General features: G+C 35.1%; 1 protein-coding gene across 7 annotated transcripts in view; it reads left to right on the top strand.

Moving 5' to 3' along the window:
* The first annotated feature begins 284 nt into the window (after positions 1-284).
* MYB (MYB proto-oncogene, transcription factor) overlaps positions 285-21249 on the top strand; it is a 38662-nt gene continuing 17697 nt past the window's right edge. Inside the window, exons 1-13 of one of the 7 annotated variants that reach the window (XM_074309769.1) lie at positions 286-558; positions 6530-6647; positions 7903-7974; positions 9118-9210; positions 9450-9670; positions 11536-11770; positions 12978-13058; positions 13488-13592; positions 14954-15208; positions 16238-16603; positions 17904-18046; positions 19830-19944; positions 20026-20151. In XM_074309769.1, coding sequence (XP_074165870.1) covers positions 536-558; positions 6530-6647; positions 7903-7974; positions 9118-9210; positions 9450-9670; positions 11536-11770; positions 12978-13058; positions 13488-13592; positions 14954-15208; positions 16238-16603; positions 17904-18046; positions 19830-19944; positions 20026-20151 — 1953 coding nt within the window. In that variant the 5' untranslated portion in view covers positions 286-535. Of the gene's footprint in view, positions 559-6529; positions 6648-7902; positions 7975-9117; positions 9211-9449; positions 9671-11535; positions 11771-12977; positions 13059-13487; positions 13593-14953; positions 15209-16237; positions 16604-17903; positions 18047-19829; positions 19945-20025; positions 20152-21249 lie in introns of all 7 variants that reach the window. The other 6 variants (XM_074309771.1, XM_074309770.1, XM_074309773.1 and 3 more) reach the window with 6 other exon arrangements.

Genomic DNA, 21249 nt, shown 5'->3' with positions numbered 1-21249 from the left:
AAGGCGCCGGTCCTCTTTCCCCCGCCACCTCCCCCACCCCCTTCCTAGTTTTTGCTCCCCGCCTCTGCGCGCTGCTCCGGGCCGCCGCCGCGGGCGCAGAGCTCCAGCACCAGTATGGGTGCAGAATGGAAGCAGTCGATCCACCAGCCGGAGTGGGCGCTGAAGGAGCAGGAGCAGCAGCAGCAACAACAGAGACCTGCAAGCAGCAGAGGCGGGGGTAGGGGGTGGGGGTGGGGGGTGGTGGGGGGTTAGGACGCGTGCGCACTGCAGGGGCGCCAGATTTGGCGGGAGGGGGAGTGTCCAAAAGCTCTTTGTTTGATGGCATCTCTGTTTACAGAGTTTACTCTTTAATATCAACCTGTTTCCTCCTCCTCCTTCTCCTCCTCCTCCTCTACGATCTCCTCCTCCTCCTCCTCCTTCTCCTGACAAACTTCATTCGGGTGGTGTGGAGCTCCATTAAGCAGCCGGCGAAAGCAGGGGCAGCCCCCCTCCCCATCCAGTCCCCGCTTCCCGGTGCTAAGTGCCTAGCAGCAGGATGGCCAGGAGACCCAGGCACAGGTAACTTGGAACAAGTCCCTCAGTGAGCAGGATGAGTGCTCGAGTTGTGTGGTGTGTGTGTTTGGAAAAGAGTGTGTTTAATAGCCTGTGGGTGAGGTTCTTGCTGGAGTAGCAGGGACCTCGATGCTCCGCTCCAGGGACTGTCAGTCCGTGCAAAGGAACTGGAATACTTATACTGCAAAAAACCTGGAAAAGCAAATGAATGGAAATGTGGAAAAGAGGAATGTATCATGCTGTTGGGAAGGACTCTTTGCGAGTTGCACGGGGAGTCTTTTTTTTTTTTTTTTTTTTTTGCAAAAAAAAAAAAAAAGTGGGGGGGCAAGCAAATTATTCTCAAACATTGGCACAGTCTAGCACATCAACTCCTAGGTTTTTCCCAGATAATTTAGGAGTTACTGGATTCAGCAGGGATCCGCGAGTCAAGTTTCCACATAATTCCTGGATGGATGCAATAAGATGTGTTTGGACTTGGATGAGTAGAGCATATGGCAGATATAAAAAAAATGTCGGACTTGTTTAGTAGCTGCAGGTAGTTCATTAAATTTCATTCATTCGTTGTGAAGGTGAAGGATAGTGTCAGCTGACAGGCAGCTGGGGGAAAAAAGACGATTTTAGGGGTAGGAGAAAAAGAAGATTTTAGGTTTTCAAATCTTTTCTTTTTGATTCCATTCAACTCCTGGTGCTGGTGCCTCTAATCGCTTTTCTTGGGAAAGCTTTTATTTTTGATGCAAACAGCACACACACGCGCGCTCACACACACCACAACACACACGCGCGCGGGCGCGCACACACACACACACACACACACACACACACACACACACACACACACACACACCCTTCCAGCAGTACTCTGCACACATCATATCCCTACCTAGTTAGGGCTCTCACTTCCAGGGATGATGTGATGAAAACTGTTTAGCTTTTGGTCTGAGGCTGGGAAGAAGCTATAGCATTATAGGCTTGGTGAACTTGTCAGGAACTGTCACTTGGTTCCTTTCTGCAGCTTCCCAGTTTCTGCAACTCTGGGGACCTAGATATCCCAGACTTTAGCATAGGAGAGAATGGACGTTTCCAGAGATATTGTTAAGCTATAGGACGACCTAACTTGCTGTAGCCTTTTGAAAGTCTTTCTCGGGGGCGGCATGCAGTCAGCAGTTTGTGAAAAAAGAGAGGGGAGAGGAAACGCCTCGTGGTTGCTGCTGCTTTGGAACGGAGATACTATCCTGGATCTTACCCACCCACCCTCCTCTTCCTGAATGATTCCTGGGGATTATAGCTCACACACGTGGATCGCGCTCCAGGCTCGCTTCTACTCGGGCTCCTTTCCCCAGTTACTGAAGCCTTATGCTTGTTGGGCAGATGGGTACAATGTAGAGAAGCAGATTGTACAAGTAGATAGAAATCTCTTGTTAAAGTGCTGGGAAATCTCTCTCCTTTCCTTTTTCCTTTGGATTTTTTTTCTTGGGGGAAGGTGTTTTATTTTTTCTTCTTTCTTTCTTCTTCCTTTCTTCCTTTCCTTTTTTTTTTCTTTTTCTTTTTTTTTTTTTTAAAGACCGCTGTAGGTGTTTCAAAGTTGGAAAATGAGTGGGTGTAGGAACTCAATCTTGAGAGCGGAGCATATCAAGTGTGTTCCTGGGTCAGGGGTAGGTGAAGAGAGAAGGGGAGGAGAGGATTTGGAGTGACCCTGAGGCGGAAAGAATGTAGAGGAGAACTGCCACCTGCGTCTCTGCCTCCCTGGCATTTTTTCTCTTTGGGGCAAAAGACAAGACTGGAGCCCAGTTGTGGCCAGGAAAAGAACTGTGGCGAGAAGAAACGGGAGAGAGGGCAAGAGACTGGGGAGGGAGCATTGGAGCTAGAGGGTTTCCTTTCTTTCCTTTCTCTCTACCAACCCCTTCTCCCCCAAGCCCCCCCCCCCCCCCCCGCACTGCTCCTTCCCATTTGGTTTTGTTTTACTTTAAGGCAAACTGGAGAAGTTTTTATTTTCTTTCCTCCCTCCCTCCTCCCTTCCTTCTTTCCTTCCTTCTTTCCTCCCTCCCTTCATCCCTCCCTCCCTCCCTTCCTGAGGTTTTTATTTTCTTTCCTCCCTCCCTCCTCCCTTCTTTCCTCCCTTCTTTCCTTCCTTCTTTCCTCCCTTCCTTCATCCCTCCCTCCCTCCCTCCCTTCCTTCCTTCCTTTTCCTCCCTCCCTTCCTTCCTTCCTTTTCCTCCCTCCCTCCTTCCTTTTCCTTCCTTTTCCTTCCTTTTCCTCCCTCCCTTCCTTCCTTCCTTCCTTCCTTCCTTCCTTCCTTCCTTCCTTCCTTCCTTCCTTCCTTCCTTCCTTCCTTCCTTCCTTCCTTCCTTCCTTCCTTCCTTCCTTCCTTCCTTCCTTCCTTCCTTCCTTCCTTCCTTCCTTCCTTCCTTCCTTCCTTCTCCCCCCTCCCCCCCCAAACGCTGACCGAGAACAGTAAAAGGACCGAGAGGAAAAGAAACAGGGAGGGAAAGAGGTAATTGGAGCGAGGGCAGCTCTGAGGAATTCCCTATTGTGAAGTGAATGAAATGAGTACGCCCAGGTCTCCTTGACCTTCTCTCAGGGCGCGCGGGACGTCTGGAAGGTGGCGACAGCGCCTCGGGTCCTTTGAGGTCCCCCAGGTAGCAGAGCTGGGAGGGAGGAGGAAAGGGGAGGAGAAGCAGCTAGGGGAGGGGTAGGGAGAAGCGCGAAGCGGAGTTCTTTAAAGAGAATGGAGAAGAGAAAACGGGCGGGCTGCGGAAGGGACTTGGGAGCTGATAGTACATTGGGTCCGCCAAAGGAGTCTGAACCCCATTTCTAGAATCACGGTAGCTGCCACAAGTCACTTCCTCCTGTTCTCCTCCCTCTTTCTGTCTCTACCCCCACCTCTCTTTTTTATGAGATGGTTACACGGTATGTTTCCTTAACAGAAAGTTATATTCATAGTTGTATAGTTTTTTAACCGCACTTCGGACTAGCAGGTGGGGAACCTTGTGCCTTAACCCTTTCAGGCGGCCTTTGAAAGTACTCTCTGCCTGCCAGTTGGTTCTAAGATCTTGTCAAGTAGATAAGGGGAGGGGGAGAGCTATTTCAGGTCCTCAGTAGAAATTAATCATGCTACAGATGCATGCTCCAGAGCATCTCAGAGCAAGGAGATAACTGCAAGATGTCAAGTTAGTACATCTTTCCTCTTACACTGTTCATCTCTTTTAGGGCTATTGTTTTTCTGAGGAAGCTCATTCCTAGGGTAGCCATGGCTCAGAGCTCAGAAATCAACTAGCCCAATCAGCCCATTTCACAGATGGGGAAATAAAAGTGCAAAGAAGCAAAGTGATTTGCCCAAATTCACACATCTAATGGGGATTTGAACTCAGGTCTCTCTTTAAAAATTCAGCATCCTTTCTACTGCATCATATTGATTTTCAAGGGCATAGTAGATTTATCACCAGAAAGTCCAACGAAGCAGAAGAGTTTCTTTAAACAATCTCCTGTCCCTTCCTATACGAACTTGGTTTTCACAGTCACTTCTAATTCTAGTTTTAGATGAATTCGGTACACAGAATTATAGAATGTTAGAAATAGATCGAACCTTAGAGATTATTCAGTAAAAAACTAATTTTACAAATGAGGGAACTGAGATAGTATGTTAAACATAACTTGTCTAAGGCCACAAAGCCTCTTAGGGCAGACAATTCTGGTTTTTAACTTTTAATCCACTATTCTTTTCACTACACCCTTCTGTCTTTCCTCTTAATTGTTTCCAGTGGGCAGCTCTGGGTGTATTGTTATCTAGGTGCTTTTTTTCCCAAGGGAGAAGATTATTTATGCCCATTTCTTAGCTTTGCAAGTAGTATTTTGAGTTCTGAAAACCGAATTTTTAGGTTCACATAAACTGAAGGAGAAAGTTAAGAAACGAACTTGCTTTGCTTTCAAATTAAGTTGGTCATTTTAATTATGCATTGATTTTGCTACTAGTACTAAGTAGGAATGTTGAGTGATAGTAAAAAATTAAAGATTGAGGTCATAGTCTTGATCTGTGAATTCTTGATGTTGATCTTTAGTTTCCATAGCATCACAGATTTAAAGCTAGAAGGAACCTGAAAGTTATTTAGACAAACTCTCCCATTTTACTGATGAGCAAACTGAAGCTCACAGAGATTAAGAGACTGACTAAAATAACACTATATAATAGAGCTAACAGTCAAACTCTGGTCATGTGACTTCAGGTTTATCCCACCAAGTATTTTAATTTGTTTTTTTGTTTAGTGTACATAAATTGTTGTTGTATATGAAAATGAAGAGTGGGCATTGAAGTGTACTTCAGTGGGCATTTTTTCTTTATAAGTTTATTTGTTTGGTGATAACATTTGTAGTTAAAGCATATGCTTCTCATCTGACACCTTGAATGCTGATCTTGAAGTTTTGTCAGAAAAAAACAACCTCTAATTCACAATTTTTTCCCCTGGAAAACACTATATTGGCTTGAATTATAGTGGCAGTATTAATTCATGTTTTTGTTTAATAACACAATTGTTTGTGTTGCTACAAAGTCCCATTTTTTTGTCATTTGCATTATTGCTTTATAATATTATTCTTTACTAGTCCCTACCTGGTATATTTTTCTTTACTGGCACCATAAATGCTATCAATTTAGTAAGGTTATGTGAAATAGTGTTTTTTCTTACTTCTTAAGATTTTAAAATAAAAAGCTTGAAAATATCCTTTAATTTCAAAAATACAAAGAGAATTCATGTGATGTAGTAGAAATATTACTAGAACTGAAGTCAATAATTCAGTTGGGTTTAAATCTTGGCTTTAAAATGTATTTGTTGTGTCAACATAGGCAAAACTTTACCTCTCTCTGAGCCTTGGTTTCACAGTCAGTACAGTGGATGCATAAAAATTCATTAGGCAATGTATTATTTTACATTAGTAAAACCACCCCACAGGATTGTTGTGAGGAAAGTGCTTTATATAAATGTGAGCTATTATTACTACAATTATTGAGCACATAAATAAACATTAAGTATAGTGTACTTCAAAAGAAATCAGAAATTTTTAATTTTGGTTAACTAGGTAAGTTAAGAGCTCTTTTGAATGCAGTTATAGGTTCCTTTTAAACTTAAAGACTGCCTCTGGGGGGAAATCCCTTATTCTTGAATTAGGTGAGTTATTGAATATCTAAAGCACAATTTGAGATAGTAATTGGTTTGAAGTAGAAAAGTGCAAGTAGATTCTAAATACCAAATAGCTTGGTAAATCATTTGGTTACTATGGAAATGATGCATTGTAAATTTCCTCAGAAGTTGACACTTCTGACCAGCAGATCTGGTCAAGTTTGGTATTTGGTATTCCTGTTTATTTACAAAGCAGTTTGCTTGTTGACTATGTTTTTCTTCACCTTTAAAATTTTATTCATTCAGATATTTCCTATTCTTTCAAAATTAAAGGTATGACTATAATTACATATATTGAAAAAAATATCACTTGAACCTTTTCCCCCCTTTTAATAAAGTTGTGAACTCCTTTGGGATAAAATAATGGGTTTGTTTATTATGTTTAAGAAAGTATTCTTTAAGAGATGTGACATATAGGACTAAAAGAGTTGAGTGTGCACTTATATAAAGGATACAGGCTCTTGTTCTCTTTATTGTCCCAAGCACTATTTTAAATTTATACTTCCATTGGTTGAAAGGTTGCCAAATGGGTAATTTGTCACTGATCTAACAGAAACAACAGGTCTCAACATGTACAGTAATAAGAAAGGTGCCAGTTCTTTGCCTGTATCTGTGGATACCCAAAACAGCAGAACCAGTTCACAATACTAGGACAACAGAATGCAGAACAAAATCTTGTTGTGCAAGTTTTCAAACTTTTATCTTCATAACCTTTGAAAAGATTATCGAGAAGTTTGTGTGTTTTGCAATTCAGTAATTTAATTCCTCTTGTTCCATTTTATATCTGCTCATGTTTATTTTTGTAGCATATATAGTAGTGATGAGGATGAAGAAGATATTGACATATATGATCATGACTACGATGGACTACTTCCCAAGACTGGGAAACGACACTTGGGAAAAACCAGGTGGACCAGAGAGGAGGTAACTGTTAGTGCACTTTATTGCCTGATGAAAACCTAGATTTTTTAAACCATTAGAAAACAGAAATAGAACCAAATTACAGGTGCTTAAATGATTCCAGAAAAAGAAATAGATTGCTTTTTGCCATAATGTCAGCCAATCATTCAGAACACTTAGCAATGCAAACATCTGTGAGAAACATTGGCATCTATACTTCTTAACATTCAGTAACTAGAAGATGGACACTGTTGTTTCTTGGGTACATTCAAATCAGTTTATTGGGAAGTTTGATTTTTCTATTAGTAATAATAGTATTTAAATTCATCAGGTTTTGTATTCTTAGATATGAAGTTAATATTTTGTTACATGAAACATTTTGGTCTCAATGTACTACAGAACGTAGCAACTTCTGTAAATTGCCTTTATTTAATTTAGTAACTCACATTTGTATGTACATAAGGAAAGCAGGCAGTAGATACCTATGATATACAGTGAGGAGAAGAGGAAAAAGAGGATAACTCAGAGCATTCATCTTGTTTATATATTATGCATTTGTCCCTGATTATCCCTAAGAAAAATCTACATATTGTCTTTAAGAGTTATTCTTAAATGATTAAGTCAGTGTTGTGCTAGTGTTTTCACCCAGCATGAATTTTGTTATATTATGTCATACTTGCAAAAGTATAAACACATTGTTAGAGGCACAGTTTTAGATAGGGGTGAATACCAAAAACCCTGTATATTTGTAGGATAGATTGCCTAGTGCTTGTGACATCGTTACCATATTTTGGTAATGGTTACTTTGTTTTCATTGTAGATATATTAATTCCTGAATATATAATCATCCAATGTTTACACCACAAGAGTATAATAAATTTTAAGGAATATAAAATCTTCCATTCCTTAGATGAGATACAATTAAATAATTAAATATTTTTTACTTTTTTCCTCCTCCCAATTCAATGAGCACTATTTATTAAAGCACCTGCTATATATAAGATATTCTAGTAGGCAAACAGGAAAAACAGTACAATCTCTGCTTTCAAAATGTATCTAAGATAATAATTTTAGACATTATCAATGGTCATAGAAAAAATTACAAGTGAATTCATTGTTGAATATCTTTTTTGTGCAATTATGAAAAATCTGTTGCATTTTAGGAGTCAGAGATTTAAAAATAATTTGTTATTGATTTTTTCTTTTTTTTTTCATTTTAACTTAATTATAGCTTTACAACTAATTGTTTGATGAATATTATTTCTTTTGATTGTCTCAGGATGAGAAGCTGAAGAAGCTAGTGGAACAAAATGGAACAGATGATTGGAAAATTATTGCTAATTTTCTTCCTGTGAGTAATCAATTGCTTATTATCTTTTAACATTCTAATTGTTCAATCACACATAATAGATAAACAATTTGGGAGAAACACTTTGATGAATAACTAATTTTTGGTATAATTTAACATAATATGAGATTTTATTGTTAGCTGAAGAGTACCTTTTGAAAAATTTTACTATGCCATCTTATAGTCTAACTATCATCAGAATAATAAGAATATTTTACTTAAATGTGTTAAACAATGAACATTTATTAAATATCTACTAATAGGAAAAAATTATGTGCTTGGAATACAAAGGCAAAAATAAAACAGATTTTGTCTTCAAGGAGAATGGAGGTGATATAACCTATATCCAACTAAAAATACATAAATGGTCATTTCAAGGGGTTCACCCAAAATATCTAGGGGTGGGAGATAAAGAAATAAGTAAAACCTCAGTTATTTTGGAGGTGACTTGAACTATGCTTGGGAGGAAATTCTTTGGCTCAAGGAGAAATAGGTGGAGATAGTAGCTACACAGATTTAAGCTTGATGGAAAGAAGATATATCCTAATAACAAAATAGAAAGGGCTTCCTTTGGAGATGGTGGATACTGTCTCATTGAAGATATTCAAGCAGAGTCTGAGTGATTACTTGCCATCTTTATTTAATTTGAGGGAATTGTGAAATGACATCAATGATTTGTGGCATAATAGATGAGTAATTTAACAATGAAATACAAATCTCTCAATTCAGAAGAGAAATTAATTTTATTTAATTGTGATAGCTGTCCACAAAGCATTACATTTCTCTTGGTTTCTTTAACATCTAGTTAGTCATTATAGGTGTCTCACTACTGGTATAACTAATAGTTATTTAATGTCCATTTATCATATTGATCAATGTAATGGGGCTTCTCTTAAGGCCATAGAAGAGTTCTTAATTTAGTAACCACAATCTGATTTTTCAATTTACATTATTTTTCCTGCTTAATCTTTAATTGTTTTCAGCAATTAATAAGAAATAGAAAGAATTCCAGTGATGTAATCATGCCTAGAAATGTTGATTTTTCATTTTATAGGATTATACATAAAATTGAGTATAGAATTAAGTCTTTAAGTATTTTTAAAGTAATATTTTAACTACAATTTATCTTTATTTCCTTTTATCTAGAATCGGACAGATGTACAGTGCCAGCATCGATGGCAAAAAGTACTGAATCCTGAACTAATCAAAGGACCATGGACAAAAGAAGAAGATCAGCGAGTAAGTACCTTCTTTTCTTTTGTTTGAATCATTATATAGAAAATTTTCAGTACATTGCTGTAAGTTACAGAACTTGAGATGAAATATGCCAATAGAAAATATAGGACACTTTACCCCCACTTACAATCAATGAAAACAGTTTTGAAGAAACTTCACTGAAGATATTTTAAGACTGCAAAATGATTACCCTGATACATTATATAGCACTAACATATCAGGTGATTTTTGTTTATCTGAAGGTGATAGAACTTGTACAGAAATATGGTCCGAAACGTTGGTCTGTTATTGCCAAGCACTTGAAGGGAAGAATTGGAAAACAATGTAGGGAGAGGTGGCACAACCATTTAAATCCAGAAGTTAAGAAAACCTCCTGGACCGAAGAGGAAGACAGAATAATATACCAGGCACACAAGAGACTGGGGAACAGATGGGCAGAAATCGCAAAACTACTACCGGGACGGTAACGTCATCAGATTTATTTATTAAATGGGAAAGGAAAAGGAATGGGTGTTAAGCATTCCATTTTAAACATTGAAAAATGGCTTATTAAATAATGTTAGTCATAAATGTTACATAGTATAAAACAGAAGCATAGACTTCTTTATCTGGAAGGGATCTGAGAGGTCATCTAGTACCACATCCTCTTTTTACAGATGAGGAAACTGAGACCCAGACATATTAAGTGACTTTCCCAAGATTACACAACTAGTTATTGATACAGTCAAGATTTGAACCCAGGTCTCCTGAATACAAGCCTAGAACTTTCACCTTAACATTCTTCCAAGGTATTTTATTTTAGCTATAGTAGCATTTCTCTGAATTATTGCTTTGCCTTTAAGTAAACAAGTAGTTACAAATTAATCTGCTTCAAGTTACTTGAATAACAAAATAAAATTCTCTTCAATAGGGCGGAAGCAAATTTTACCAGCAAAAAGGATTTATAGCAAATTTATTATTTGGAACATAAGATTTCTACCACACATTAAAATAAATATAAAGATGGAAGACCTATGAATATAAAACACATTAGAATTTCTTCCAAAGTTCCAGTTTAACTAAGAACTCTATGGCATAAAGATATTTTTCCTCATAACCTTGTGAAATAGATAGGTAGAAATGATCATTTTACAGCTAGGGAAATTGAGGCTCATAGTCTTACAAATGACTGATTCATTGTCACACAGAACTTCTGGATTTCTGATTTGCTTTTTCCACTACAACATACTGTTTAGGACACTCTCAATTTATTCTTTGTCTCTCTACTAGGCTCTTTGAGAAACATTTAACAGACACAACAGATTAAGGAAAGGGCTGGTCATGAATATCTCCTAACCCTTGTGCAATAGAATTTTTATTCCTAATTGTACCTGCAAGTTTCCTGAGCTGGATGAATTAGAAGTGATCTTTAAAGAAAGGAAAAATTATAGAAAACTCAATTAATCTCTAAAGTTCCATTTAATTTCTAACATTCTTTGAGTCTAATGAGAAATTGTTTAGCTCTGATGACTTTGTTGTGGCACCACTTTACTTGTAGATGTAGACTTGGCCATCTTAAAAGGTCCAAGAGGTATAGGGAAATAGTGAACATTTTTATTCTCTGTGAAGAATAGCAGGGCATGGAAGTACACTATATTACTAGTTAATACAAATGAAAGGACAATTGAGCTCCCTCTCCCCTCAAAATGTCTTCCCACCCTCACACCAAAACTAATACAAAGGAAAGATTCAGCCTTTTTACTCCATTCAGAATGTATGATTGTCTGAAAAATTATGAACTATCTCTATCATATATGTGGTATGGTGAGATAATAGATTCTACCTTCCTCTATAATTTCTATCCAATTGAAGAACAATATTTTTTCCTTTTACAAAGATGAATTTTACAAATCATCTCTAGGGCTATTGGATACCTAAGAGTGATGATAACTTACTGATCACCATCAACAAATATTTACTGAGGATCTGCTATGTGTCAAGGTGTCGAAAGCTAGAAACTGGAATTCAAATGATTTATTCTCTACTGTTCTCTACTAAGGCAGAAACTTTCAGAATAATGCCCTTTAATACCAGTGGGACCACAAATTTATTTGATGAAAATATCCCTTTTTTGAGGAGATAAAATAATTAATGATTTGTTGAAAGTAATTGGTGGAAATTTATATCTTAAAAATATGGATATTTAGGTGGGAGGAAGTAAAAAGGATTTCAGCTTGTATGTAAAATTAGAATGGATCAGAATCTTTCTCCAGTTTTTTCTTAATTGGCTTTAATCTGAATATAAACTTTTGTTTGTAAAAAATTTTGTATGCATATATTTCTGTGCAGAACTGATAATGCTATCAAGAACCACTGGAATTCTACAATGCGTCGAAAAGTTGAACAAGAAGGTTATCTCCAGGAGTCTCCCAAGGCCAACCAGCCAACAGTAGCCACAAGTTTTCAGAAGAACAATCATTTAATGGGTTTTGCTCACACACCACCCTCTGCACAGCTCCCATCAACTGCCCAGACCCCAGTTAACAACGACTATTCCTATTATCATATCTCTGAAACACAAAATGTAAGCATTGGGAAAAACCAACTTATAAAAGCAATAATCATTTAACTTCCAATGAATACTATTTTATTTGTATAATATCATTTATTTTAAAACATTTATTGAAGCATTTTTTCATATAACATTCATTTCTTCCTCCCCAGAAATGTAGCTTACTTTTTAAAAGGACTTGTGTGCATGTTGTCTCATTTGATTTTCATAAGAATTAAGGAAATTAATATTATCACCCTCATTTTAAAAATGTAAAACTAAGGGATTAGATACTTTGCTCATGATAACAATGAAAGGAGCTGCCTAGAATCCAATGCCTGCAGACTTGTGGTGTGTTATCATCTCACCCCACTAAACTTGATACTAAATTTTTTAATTAACATAAAATACATCAAGAAAGAAAATCAATGATAAATTAATATAACATTTTATGAAGGGATGCAATTTTTTTCACCCCCAAAGAAAAGCATATGTTTAAAGATTCTTTGTTCTGGAAACTTTGGTTTTGAAACTTGTAATTTTTTTTCTCTAGGATTTCTCTAGGATCAAGGAGATTCATCCCTTTGATGAATATTGATTTTTAGGGAAATGAATCAATGATAATGAGTAGAAAAAGAAACACTGAAGACAAACAATTGAGATGACAACCTTAAATGTAGAAACAACACATTTTTTTTTAACATGAAAAACACACCTGAGCTTATCAGTAGAGCCTTTAAAGGAACCTTAAAATTATCTATCAAAAAATCTTTCCCTTGCTGACCTATTAGATAATTATAATACAGAACCTCTAGAAAGATAATTTTTGAATGAAGAATATGCTCATGAAAAGCCTCATGTTTTCAGTTAAGCTTCTATTTTAATGATTAAAATGAAAAAAATATCAATAATATCAATAATATATTTTCCTATTTTTCCTCTTCTTCAATATTTCTTTTTTTTCCAAGAAATTTTTCATTTTACCTTTTCAAGTTGCTAAGTGAAATTTTCTTATTCAAGGTTACTGAGCATTTCATACTTCTTTTGCTATGAGAATTTGAATAACTAGCTACTTTTGAAAGTCATCTAATTTATTTTCAAATTAGATGTCTTTTTATTTGTGTGTGCATTTTATCTGCACAGAATACATTGTTAACTAAATCTTAGAAAATAATATAAGCATTTATCATCATAAATTACTTTTTAATTTTTTTTTTAAAAAACCCCTTTTTTGGTTTAGGTCTCCGGTCAGATTCCATATCCTGTCGCATTGCATGTAAATATTGTCAATGTCCCTCAGCCAGCTGCTGCAGCTATTCAGGTAGATAATTTAAAGATCATTTCAGAAAGGCATTAGTTAAATATCAAATGCACAAATTTGAAAATATTAATGTTATTATTTGTCTCAGAACACTTTTTTTTCCATCCTATTGAATGATATTAATAAAGAAGGGGATGGGGAGGGAGTTCTGACCAAGGAAGCAAATAGTCTGCTCTTTTGAGGTGATATTGAAACAACATATCAGTCAGCATCTGCTCTGGGGGCTTTTCATTTCACCAGAGCATATTGAATTTCATTTTTGATATTAAAACAAGGATTTTTACAGTGGAAGAGTGCAGTTGGTATTTATTTCATCTCTGAGACTAATTTGACCGTGGTGCCACATGACAAGAAGTCACAGGCATTTTAGTTACAATCAGTTCCAATCAGACTTTTATCTTTTTTTTTTCCCTCAACTCTCAATTTCAGAGACACTATAATGATGAAGACCCTGAGAAAGAAAAACGAATAAAGGAATTAGAGTTGCTACTAAAGTCGACTGAGAATGAACTGAAAGGGCAGCAGGCATTACCAGTAAGAATGTCACTGTGTGCTTGGCCGGAGGGATAGCAGCTTTACCCCAGTGCTTTCTTTCTTCCTTCTCCTCCCTTCTACTTATGACACTAATCAAGGCTCTATGTTTCCATTAAAAAGGATTTGATGTTGCACAGACTAAAATGCAACTAATATTGGACTGGGATTATTTTTCTCCCTTTCATAATTCAGTAGTGACCCCAGATATTGCTAGTGATAGTCATCCTTAGCAGCAATTTGTTCTGTAGAATTATTGCAAACAATGAAGAATTTAGTAAAGAAAATCAGCAAAATAAAAAGCTAATTTATCAACCCCAACACCGATTGAAAGACTTTTTTAAAGCAATATTTCTTGTAATGAAAATGTGGTGCCTATTTGTAGATTGTTTTTCTTCTCTTTTCTGACCTTCTTTTGCCTGTATATTATATACTTCATAATTTCAAACTTGGTGCATGTTCAACATACATATTACATATACAATACACATGTATTTTTTTTACTTCTCTGTGAATAATGTTAGTCCTTTTAGTTGCATGCATAAAACCAGTGCTGGCTATTACTGAATTCTGACATATTTTGTAGTGATTAGGTAGTAAAATTAGTAAAGCCATTATCCTTTATAATATAGTTAAACCAATACAATAAAAATAAAGAAGATAAGTGATAGCCAGCAGATATTTTATGAGTAATTTTTTGGTTTAATCAAATGATTATATGCATGATGTTAGTCTGACCACTTTTAACTTTAGTTAATATTTTGCAATTTCTTCTGTTGCATGATGCCACTGGAAAGAAACTTCTGTTAATTTGCTCTTCTGCTTTCCTAACCACGTTGATTTGACAGCCTCTTCATTGCATTGGTGTAAGCTGTAGTACTAGCTAGGGATAGAAGAAACAAAGATATAGACAAACAAAAGCAACTCTAACTCTTAAATACTTTAGCCTTTTGCAGGGTAGTTGGGTATATATCTATATATTTTAAACCCAGCAGAACCTTAAAAAGTCTTTGGGATAGTATGGGATAATGCAGATTTTTAAATATTCTGTGTACAGAGACATACTTTTGTATGTACATATGTACATAAGACATTTCTGCCCCCATTACTTGTTCTTTTAACAAAATGATGCCTATAAAAATCATTGAAAAGACGACAAAATACACCACTATTTAAAAGCAGGGTCTTGCATTGATAAAAGGAAACATCTTGACAACTGTTTCATAGGCGTAAGTTTTAGATGATGCAACTACATTTATCTTTCCTCCAACAGCATCTGACACCTTGTGCAATTTCTTTGCTAAGTTCCTCCTTCCTTTTTTTTTCTTTCTATTCTTTCTTTCTTTTTCCCCTTCTCCTCTTAGACACAGAACCACACATCCAGCTACCCAGGCTGGCACAGTACAACAATTGCCGACCATACCAGACCTCATGGTGACAGTGCACCTGTTTCCTGTTTGGGAGAACATCACTCTACTCCATCTTTACCAGTGGACCATGGCTGTTTACCTGAAGAGAGTGCATCCCCAGCAAGGTGCATGATCGTTCACCAAGGCAATATTCTGGATAATGTAAAGAACCTCTTAGAATTTGCAGAAACACTCCAGTTTATAGATTCTGTAAGTATAATTAACAAGGCAAGGTAAAATGTTGTTTGTTTTTTCCCCCATTGAGTTTGAAAAATCTGTACTACCATGATTTCCATTTTCTACAGTGGTTACACCATTATTGACATCTGCAATACTAAAAGTGATTTCAGTCTCATGCTGTTCCATCTATAATTTTGAAGGTCATGGGTATAAATGGCTTCTTAGATTTCTTGGAAAAAATTTAATTTGGTTTTTAAAAAATAGTTAAGCTCTACTAACTCATAGTTTGAATAAATGACCACATTTAAATTTTACAAGCAATTTTGCTGTTTTGAGGGTGGGAGTAATTTGTTCATTTTTGTGCTACTCTTTTCACATCTATGTGCTTCTTTAGGATCCTGTTTTGCTTTGGGAATAAAACATCAAGATTGCAGAATGTGTCTTGAAGCCATGAATCCATTCATTGGTAGTGTTAAGGGGGTTATTTCCATAAAGTACCAATCTTTTGTTTACTATGCGTTCTTATGATCTAAGGCATTATGTTTGAGTGAGACAGATTTGTATAAATGCAGTTCTTAAAAATATTCATAATTTTCATTCCTTCTCTTAAACTTTCCAATACATTGTTCAACAATTATCGAGCACTTATTAAATAAAAGCCAAATTTTGCCCAAGTGCATCTTTCTCTAGAGTAGGTACTTTCTTTGTTTTAGTTTGCACATAATCAATAGGACATTTTTATTATAATGTAGTACAAGGACAAAAACTCAAAAGTTTTAGATTAGTATGCTTTTCATTCATAAATTCATTTACTCATTCATTCATTCATTTAATAAATGATTAGTAGGTACTTATATATGCCAACAATATACTTGGATGGAGCATGATACGATTACTTAATATAGCACAATTCAATAATTGTAATGTGTTAACTGTGCAAATCAAAGTAGACAGGTGTTTGATTGTATGTGGCACTCTTTTTCAGTGTTATGATTTCACAAGATAGCCCATACCATACATACATCATCTCATAGTTCCATCCCTCCCACATTGTTTCAGGATTCTTCATCATGGTGTGACCTCAACTGTTTTGAATTCTTTGAAGAAGCAGATATTTCACCTAGTCAACATCATTCAAACAAGGCCATACAACTTCAGCAAAGAGAGGGCAGTATGTATAGACCTGAAGGATGTATTAGCACAAACTTGAACAAATGCATGTTGAGTCAGGGTTTACTTGACTCATCCAAGTCCTTACCTACCACTGCAAGGCACAGCACAATTCCACTCGTCATCCTTCGAAAAAAAAGGGGGCATACGGGCTCCCTAACTACTGGAGACTATAGCTCATTCATATTTGCTGACGTCAGCAATTCCACTCCCAAGCGTTCCCCTGACAAAAGTCTACCCTTCTCTCCCTCTCAGGTAGATCAAAATGCTACACAGATGTTACTAATTTTCAACAGTCTCAAGAGTGTTAACAATTTAGAAACTAATCCTTCAGAACAAATGACTAATTACTGTTGCACTCACTGATTTCATTCCATATTTGAATCTAGTCACTGCTGTGTCAGTTTACTATGCAAAGAATAGGTTATCTGCAAACTAACTGATGATTTTATTTTAATTGCTTCTTATTCTTGGTGGTTTTGAAAGGGGAAGATTATTATTTGCATGGCCTTTGCTTTTATTTCCTCTAGCACTGGGTTTTAACCTTTCCATCTTTCATTCCCCACCTCCCTTAAAAAAAACAACAAAAAAAAAAAACTTTCTGCATCATTGTCCACTTATACTGTGATTCACTGATGGGGGGTCGGGGGAGGAACTAGTGAGAGAAGCAAACTGTGTTTAGATAATATTTATATATGCAAATTGTGACTAAAAGCTAGAAAAAGTAAAGGTGCCATTCTGTCCTTATACAGGAAAAAAGTTAAATCTTCAACTCATTTCTGAGCATTAGCTATTTTGTGCTATAAGCCATAACATTATGTAAACACAGCTTTTGCCTATTAATTTCCTTGTTTCACTGTGGGGAGGGGGGAGTTTCTAGTGACTTTAAAAAACTATTTTAATAAAAATTAAAAAAATTTAAATACTTTAAAATTTTTAAAAATTCACTATGGAAGGCTAAAATATGTACATTAGAAATTCACTATGTATGTAAATAATGGAAAACAATCCAAATAAGTTAGTAATTTAATTTATAATTACCTGTTAAATTTCTTTGAAGCACAACTTTGACTACAGAAAAGTGCCTCTGAAACAAAGTTCTTGAATTAGCCCAGTTTCATTTAAAAATCTTTCATCTATTTTAAATTATTTGATAATAATAGTTTTATAGTATAAGAAGCTATATAAGTAGCTTTAGTTGGTATGAAGGAAAAAACAAATTATAAAATAATTTGCTTAATTGACTTTAATTTTTAAAAATGCCTTTTACTTCATAAGATATTAAATGCTTCTTATTTGGATAGTTTCTTTGGGATTCATAATTTTATCACCAGAAACCCTGATTTTATTAATTAATATGCAGAATCTTGATTATGCTCATTTGAAATAATATTCGAATCATAGAACATATGGTTATGGTTATTATTATAATTATTTTATATTGTAAGTCAGTAAAATCTATTTAATAGTAGCCAAAATGATACCTTTTTTGATTTGACTGATTCCAAAATACAATATTTTAATCTAGACTTGCTTCTTTTTTTCACATTTACAGTTCTTAAACACCTCTAATAACCATGAAAATATGGATATGGATATGCCTACTTTAACTTCCACCCCACTCAATGGTCATAAATTGACTGTTACAACACCATTTCACAGAGATCAAACTGTTAAACCTCAAAAGGAAAATAATATGTAAGTGCTTTAATAATGAAATGTATTTTCCAATTCTATATTATTTGATAGGATAAGTCATATTCTCTGGACTTCTTGAACCATATTATTCATAGATAAAATATATTGTTTACATCTTGAGTATTATATTTCCAGTATTTAGAAGATCCAATATCATAATTAGATATGAATATGTCTATAGATAATATCAAAGAATCATAGAAGAGCAAGGTTGATGTGGAGTTCTTGTGATCAGTAAAGCCCTCGTTTTAGATCTTATTTCTGATCATTATATCACTTAACTTAGTTTCAGTTTACTTATTTTAAAAAATGAGGATTAGCTATATTCACAGTTCTTGTATTACAAAAATGCAAACTTTTCTTTTAAAACATTACATGGGATATCAAAGTTTTCAAAACTTAAAAGTATGTCAAGACTTTTGGGATGCCCTGTATAGTCAACCAGTATTAACTCATAATTGCATAACTAACTAGAAGTGGACAAGGTTGTCTCTTGATGCTCATTCTAACATTTGATTACCCTATATAGAAATTATTTTACACATCAGGTTCAGCTTTTCTTTTCTGGACAAAGGCTGTTTGTTCTCATCAAAGGTCTTCAACTTTTGTTCCTTATTAGTTACAATGAGACTGATTTTATATATTATATATTTTAAAATCTTCCCCACTTTTTTCACTAGGTATGAATATATATTTTTCTTTTCTCATTTGTGAGTTTTTCATGATTAGGTAGATAAAACATCAACTCACACACAAGAAATCTTGTTAATTTAGTAACTATGGGAGATTCTGGACAGTTTGTTAGACAATGTAAAATGCAATGACTGAATCCAAGTAATCTTATAATTAAAAATAAGTTAGCAAAATATTTCCTCGTAGAAATTGCTTGGTTAGATTAATAGACAAAAAATTGTTATAAAATATTCAAGTTTAAGCATTACTACTCTTTAAAGATACACTGTATACATGTAAGTTCACTTGAAAAAAGTTTATCCTTATAAGAAGGCATATACTTTACTCGCAACCTTAGATTACATTGTAAATGTTTTTTACATAGCCTAGGTACTGTGGAATTCCTACAAATCCTTAATTATTCAATTCCAAATGAATATACTTTTACTATATATGGTGTCATGATCTCTTTTTTCACTAAATGTTACATTTCCTCCTTCCCCTAGTAAGTTATTGCTTATATAAAAATAAGAGAAGGTTCATTTATACAGATATTAGTTTCAGATTCCTAAAATATATACTTATAAAATAAGTGTTTTAAATGTCTATTAATTATAATCATCTGCATTTATAACAGATTATAATTAGCTTTTATAATTAGGAACATTATATTGTATTCTAAATATTTACATATTGAAAATCCCTATATAATAGCTCTTTACAGATAGAATGGGGTTTTTTGTTTTTTGTGTTTTTTTTTTAGCTAGAATACTTTCTTCAACTATTTCGGATTAAAGAGATGAAATTTATAACTAGAAGGGACTCCCAAGGTTTATCTTCTTCAATCTCTTCATTTTACACATAAGGAAACTGAAGTCTAGGGAGCTTAAGGGACTTGTTCAAGATCACATTGTTAGTATGCCTCAAAGGTGAGGGTTAAGCCCAGGTCAACTTACTCCAGAGCTAGTGTACTTTTCATTGCCACACACTGACTGTCAGTGATCATACTTATTAAAGAGATGTTAAAACATTGAGAAAATTAATCAATTGAATAGGTATATTAATGATAATTATATGAATTCTCTGAAGCATTGTCTTTTTCTTTTTAAAGTTTCAGAACACCAGCTATAAAAAGGTCAATATTAGAGAGTTCTCCAAGAACTCCAACTCCATTCAAACATGCTCTTGCTGCACAAGAAATAAAATATGGTCCTTTGAAGATGCTAGTAAGTATGGAGGGTGTCTCTATTTAAGAAGATTTGTCAAAAGAAAATGAACTTGTCTTATGACATCTTTCTTCTTTTCAGCCTCAGACACCATCTCATCTTGTAGAAGATCTGCAAGATGTCATCAAACAAGAATCTGATGAAACAGGAATTGTATCAGGTTTTCATGAAAATGGTCCACCTTTGTTAAAAAAGATCAAGCAAGAGGTAAGCAAAAAAATCTTTGGAGAGAATCAACTTGCAATATCATGACCTAGAGTTTCTTCGTCTGGCTTCTTTGGCCTTTTTTTTAGAGAAATGCTTGGTTGTACTATGATATTAAACTATGCAATAGATGTAATGAATAATGAACATTTTTATAAATTGCTGATGGACCATGCCGATTTCATATTTTATTCCTCAATCATCTCCTCAATTTTCCTAATACCACATGATAATTAACTTTGTCAGAAGACATGCATCATGTCCTGCATGATTCTCTTGGCCTGAGTATTATCTCTACTGAGATAAACTGCAGTCCTCTTCATAGCTTGGTAGAGTCTTCACAAGTTTCCAATTAGATGGTGCAGTGAGTAGAATAATAGACCTGGGGACAGGAAGACCTGAGTTCAAATTCTGTCTTACACACTTATTAGCATTATGATTCTGGGCAAGTCAGTTGACTTCTCTTTCCCTCAGTTTCCTCATTTGAAAAATGGGAGTAAGAATAATAGCACCTACTTTACAGGATTGTTGGGAACATGAAATATTTCTAAAGCACTTTGTAAACCTTAAGCATTATGTGAATGCTTCTCCTCCTCATTATTATTGTTATTCTACAATCAAAACAATTTGCTACTCATCACACTGGACAAAACTGGTAACAAGACTCTGACTTTTATTTTATTGATTCTTAGATAAGAGGTACAGTCTGTCACACAGCCTTCTTGCCCAGAACCCTTCTTGCTTTGTGGGACCTGATAGAGCTTACAGTCTGGTGTTATTTTTAAAGCCAAAGATTGTTCCTGCCCTGCAACATGGCAGCAGAGTGGGATTTTAATAGACATATAAAAAGAAAAAAAAGGAAAGGAAGAGAAGCCAGATTAGCTATGCTAATCATTTCCTCTGCCTTCCAATTCTGTCTTAAGAGATTTTCCTTCTTTTGTTCCCAGATGCCAAGGATATTCAGAAATATAGAAAATTGAGATTTAGGTTTAAGAATGATAAATTTATTAATGCTTTTCATGTTTTACAGAATGAAATGCTAATAAGCCTGATCTTTCAAGTGCCAATACATTTGGGTTGGCAAAGAGAATGTTTCTGAAT

This window comes from Sminthopsis crassicaudata, chromosome 4, assembly GCF_048593235.1.
Source record: "Sminthopsis crassicaudata isolate SCR6 chromosome 4, ASM4859323v1, whole genome shotgun sequence".
In the NCBI taxonomy this organism is placed as follows: Eukaryota; Metazoa; Chordata; class Mammalia; order Dasyuromorphia; family Dasyuridae; genus Sminthopsis; species Sminthopsis crassicaudata.
This window is presented reverse-complemented; position numbering and strand designations above follow the sequence as displayed.